Here is a 4,988-nt window from a genome sequence, read left to right as displayed (position 1 = left end):
AAACAGTCATTTGCTGAACACTGCAGAAGCTCTGATCCACCATTGCACCAGAGTATTTTGCAGGCAGGACAAGTGTGGTTCTAAAATATTGTCTCTGCCTTGCTGTCCCAACCCAATAATGGGATCCTTATGTGGTTACAGAAGATGGCTGTTTCAGCTTTTTCAGTATTCTTGATTACCATGAGTCCTCACTATGATCACCCTTACAGGTTCTGGGAAATTCTCATTGCACTGTTTCCACAAAGCCTGTTATTACAACGGCTCCACACGATTGCAGACTCGACTCTCCTCTCCTATTCTTCCTTACAACCTAACGCTCCCCATCCTCTCACTACTTCAACCTTATAAGATTATACTGTCACATCCACTACCATAGCCATCATTGCATCTAGTATAAAAGTGCGTAATTTCTAATACACTACCTCAGAGAGAGATTCTTCATGTTAAGCCACTTCACCTGTAAATTAGTTCCTATTTTAAGTTCGTATAATAATAAAATATTGATAGAAGAGATATAGTAGTGATATACATAGCTTCGACAATCATCAAAGTATGATGATATACGGTTTCATAAGCCATAAAAGCGCAGACTCGTTCTAAAGAAATTTACAAATTGAAAAGATTGAGGTGATAGTGTTTCTTTTTGCCTATATCTTCTCTCTCTCCTTAGCCATCATACTTCTATCTCTGTACACACATTTCACTTCCTGTTTCTGACAGCCATCTGTACGGACCTCTAGACCTCCATGGTTAGCTAGTGGCAAGCTTCATCTTTTTTTCTTCAGACAAGCTTAATTTGTACAAGGAAGTTATCAACACACTCCCCTAGAACTGTTCTAGTTACTTAGCCTCTCTGCATCTATGGATTTTACTGTGATTAACTGTGATCACTGGGACTGTATTTTACTTAAATTCTATTAATACATATTTTTTAAAGTAAAGAAAATCTGGAACTATAACTGTCTAGTCTTTAATTCCATTAAAGACCAATGAAGGAATTAGTACAATCTAAGTAAACAGGCAGTGCATTGCAGGCAACTTCCTAGACTTTACAAATGACAGAGACACCTGAGTGCCTGACAGACACACAAACCTTTTCTGCAACATTGGGCATCCATCTTCAGTCTACACCACTAGTGTATGTCTCAGACATTTCAGTGAAGCAGGAAATTTGAAATACTGGTCTGCCTTGTATTGGCAAATTTAATCAGTTGCTTTTCTTTGTATCCTGAATAAAAGTAACATATCTTAAAACAAGTTTCTACAGAAATATACATTTAGTATGCAGTCGCTATCATGTTTTTGGTTGCACACATGTATGTGATATTTTAGAATGTCATCACCTATGATGATGTGCATATCGACTTCACGTGGAAAGAGTGGACTTTGCTGGATACTTCTCAGAAGAATCTCTACAAAGATGTGATGCTGGAGACCTACAGGAACCTCAATGATATAGGTAAGACTGTATTTTATTTCATATTTTAAAATAATAGTACAACATCAATTGGTTATTGGTGCTCTTCTTTGACTTTATTTAGAGAGAAAAAAGAATGTGGTAAATAAATCAGCCAAAGTTCTAAAGTTCACTGAAGACAGTAACTTAAATTTTGCACGTTTCAATAATAGATATACATTTTCTGCTACTATATTTTAGGATACAATTGGGAAGACAATACTATTGAAGAACATTGCGCAAGTTGTAAAAGACATGAAAGGTAATTTTCATTTATGAGCTCATAGAAATGTGTCTCTGAAGAAATTGGGATGTGTCCTGAATTTTGAAACAGAAACAACAGTGTAATTGAGCACAGCTTAAATTGCATTGATGGTTATTAAATTCTCAATAAATCATAAAACTCAATTTCAGGTAGGTGAACTGCATTTTCAAAACAATATTTTAAGTAAGAAGACAAGTAAACAATACCTTAAGAGAAATTACTTGAATCATCAAACCATGAGAGCTGTACTGTAGAAATATAATTAACTCCATTCATTTCTTACTACCTATATCACTGAATGTATACACATTTGATGTGATAAGCATCTCTCCATAGCTACCATTAAGAAAATACTGCATACAAAATTTAGGTTTGCTCAAGTACTTGCTGTTACTTTTGTAAGTTTAGTGACGGGGCAATTGTTGTCAAGAGTCAGGAGGCAGTTATTGCAGAGAATCCTTAATCTCTCCAGCACATATCTTTAAGGAACAGAAAGTGAAACTGAACTAAATGTGGAAGCCTCTTCATTCTAAACTTCCTTTACTAAGTATATCATATTATTAGTCAGGATACAAGCATATGAGAAAATGAATTTGGAGGACATAATATACCACTCTCCCAGAATATTTAAAAGACATTCAGTAGTGCCAATTTAGTCATACTTGTTGAATTTGATTCATGTTTAGAAGTAATTTATTTTCCTGCTTCAATGTTAATACTCCAACAAGTTCACTCTGCAGAAAAGCCCAATGACTCTAGGACTGGGTACATACTTCTGTGTGTTCTAGTTCATTGGGAAATGTAATATGACTCAGCATGCAGGAAAATTTCAAAATTCAATAATGGTGATAAAATCTGAATCTTTAGAGTTCTCTTCAATATGTAAAAAGTCACCTGTAAAATAAGGTTCTAAATATTAGAAACATATATTAGAGGATTATACCTACACTGGTATCTTCAAAGATGCAAAACAACCTCTTCTAAGATGAAAAACAATGCTTAATGTAGGGGAAAACATGAGTGTAAAAACAGTGATAAGCCTGTAAGATCTGATTCTTCCTCACAATTTCAAAAAATTGTAATAATAATTTATACAGATATCAAGATTCAACATTGTATTGAATGTGGTAAAACATTTACAAGCCCATTTTCCTTGCAGGCATGAAAGAAGACAAACTGGGGAGAAGCCTTTTGTATATACACAACGTCTTAAAGCCTTTGCATGTTACAGTCATCTTCAAAGTCATAAAAGAACACATAGTGGAAGGAAACCCTATGAATGTAATCTATGTGGTAAAGCTTTTGCTCATTATAGTAATCTTCAAACACACAAAAGAACACACACTGGAGAAAAACCCGATGAATGTGATCAGTGTGGTAAAGCTTTTTCTCAGCACAGTCATCTTCAAACGCATAAAAGGAGACATACTGGAGAGAAACCCTATGAATGTAATCAGTGTGGTAAAGCCTTTTCTCAGCAAAGTACTCTTCAAATGCATAAAAGGACACACACTGGAGAGAAACCTTATGAATGTAATCAGTGTGGTAAAGCCTTTGCTCGTGATAGTCATCTTCAAAGGCATAAAAGGACACACACTGGAGAGAAACCCTATGAATGTAATCAGTGTGGTAAAGCCTTTTCTGATCAGAGTGCACTTCATGTGCATAAAAGGAGACATACTGGAGAGAAACCTTATGAATGTAATCAATGTGGTAAAGCCTTTTCTCAGCAAAGTACTCTTCAAATGCATAAAAGGAGACATACTGGAGAGAAACCTTATTATTGTAATCAATGTGGTAAAGCCTTTTCTCAGCAAAGTACTCTTCAAATGCATAAAAGGATACACACTGGAGAGAAACCTTATGAATGCAATCAGTGTGGTAAAGCCTTTGCTCGTGATAGTCATCTTCAAAGGCATAAAAGGACACACACTGGAGAGAAACCCTATGAATGTAATCAGTGTGGTAAAGCCTTTTCTGATCAGAGTGCACTTCATGTGCATAAAAGAAGACATACTGGAGAGAAACCTTATGATTGTAATCAATGTGGTAAAGCCTTTTCTCAGCAAAGCACTCTTCAAATGCATAAAAGGATACACACTGGAGAGAAACCTTATGAATGTAATCAGTGTGGTAAAGCCTTTGCTCGTGATAGTCATCTTCAAACGCAAAAAAGGAGACATACTGGAGAGAAACCCTTTGAATGTAAACAATGTGGTAAAGCCTTTTCTCATCACAGTGCTCTCCAAACACATAAAAGGAGACATAGTGGAGAGAAACCTTATGAATGTAATCAGTGTGGTAAAGCCTTTGCTCGTGATAGTCATCTTCAAAGGCATAAAAGGACTCACACTGGAGAGAAACCATATGAATGTAATCAGTGTGGTAAAGCCTTGTCTGATCAGAGGGCACTTCATGTGCATAAAAGGACACATACTGGAGAGAAACCTTATGAATGTAATCAATGTGGTAAAGCCTTTACTTATCACAGTGTTCTTCATGTGCATAAAAGATCACATACTGGAGAGAAACCATATGAATGTAATCAGTGTGGGAAAGCGTTTTCACAGCCTGGTAATCTTCAAATGCATAAAAGGAGACATACTGGAGAGAAACCCTATGAATGTATTCAGTGCGGTAAAGCCTTTGCACAGTACATTTCACTTCAAATGCATGAAGGAACACATAACAAACAAAATCGTTATGAATGAAAAAAATGTGATAAAATCTTCACATTTCAAAGTACTCGTAAAGTGCATAAAAGACCACATACTTGAAAGAAACCATATGAACGTTATCAATTCCATAAAGTCTTTGCTTGACAAATTCATCTTCGGATACATAAAAGGACACATTATAGAAAGAAACTCTAAGAATGTAATCAGTGTGGAAAGGCCTTTCCGTGTCAATGTTTTCTTCAAAACCATTAAATAAGCGGGGCGTTGGTGGCTCATGCCTTTAATCCCAGCACTCAGGAGGGAGAGGCAGGTGGATCTCTGTGAGTTCAAGGCCAGCCTGTTCTCCAGAGCGAGTGCCAGGATAGGCTCCAAAGCTACATACAGAAAGCCAGTCTCGAAAAACCAAAAAGAAAAAAAAAAAAAAACAAAATAACACATACTGTAGACAAACCAGTTTAAGGTAATCTGTGTAGTAAAGCTTTTGCATATAACCATGAGTCTTTGAAATCATTACAAAAAATCATTCATCAGTGATACTATAAATGTAGTTAGTTTGGTTTAATTTTGCACTTCATACAAGATTAAACTT

The 4,988-nt window shown here is 35.9% G+C and overlaps 1 protein-coding gene across 1 annotated transcript; it reads left to right on the top strand.

The window, feature by feature from the left end:
* Positions 1-1,425: 1,425 nt before the first annotated feature.
* LOC113838573 (zinc finger protein 431-like) lies at positions 1,426-4,432 on the top strand. The gene is made up of 3 exons (XM_027434190.2): positions 1,426-1,459; positions 1,658-1,718; positions 2,881-4,432. Exons 1-3 carry the CDS (start codon positions 1,426-1,428, stop codon positions 4,430-4,432), a joined length of 1,647 nt encoding a protein of 548 aa, XP_027289991.1.
* The last annotated feature ends 556 nt before the right edge of the window (positions 4,433-4,988 follow it).

This window comes from Cricetulus griseus, unplaced genomic scaffold (assembly GCF_003668045.3).
Source record: "Cricetulus griseus strain 17A/GY unplaced genomic scaffold, alternate assembly CriGri-PICRH-1.0 unplaced_scaffold_1, whole genome shotgun sequence".
NCBI lineage: Eukaryota > Metazoa > Chordata > Mammalia > Rodentia > Cricetidae > Cricetulus > Cricetulus griseus.
This window is presented reverse-complemented; position numbering and strand designations above follow the sequence as displayed.

Excerpts from the sequence above, each read along its gene's own strand:
- LOC113838573 (XM_027434190.2), top strand. The coding sequence starts at position 1,426 with ATGCTGGAGACCTACAGGAACCTCAATGATATAG. Across the intron at positions 1,460-1,657 it reads CAGGAACCTCAATGATATAG|GATACAATTGGGAAGACAAT; the intron begins GTAAGACTGTAT and ends ACTATATTTTAG. Across the intron at positions 1,719-2,880 it reads AGTTGTAAAAGACATGAAAG|GCATGAAAGAAGACAAACTG; the intron begins GTAATTTTCATT and ends TTTTCCTTGCAG.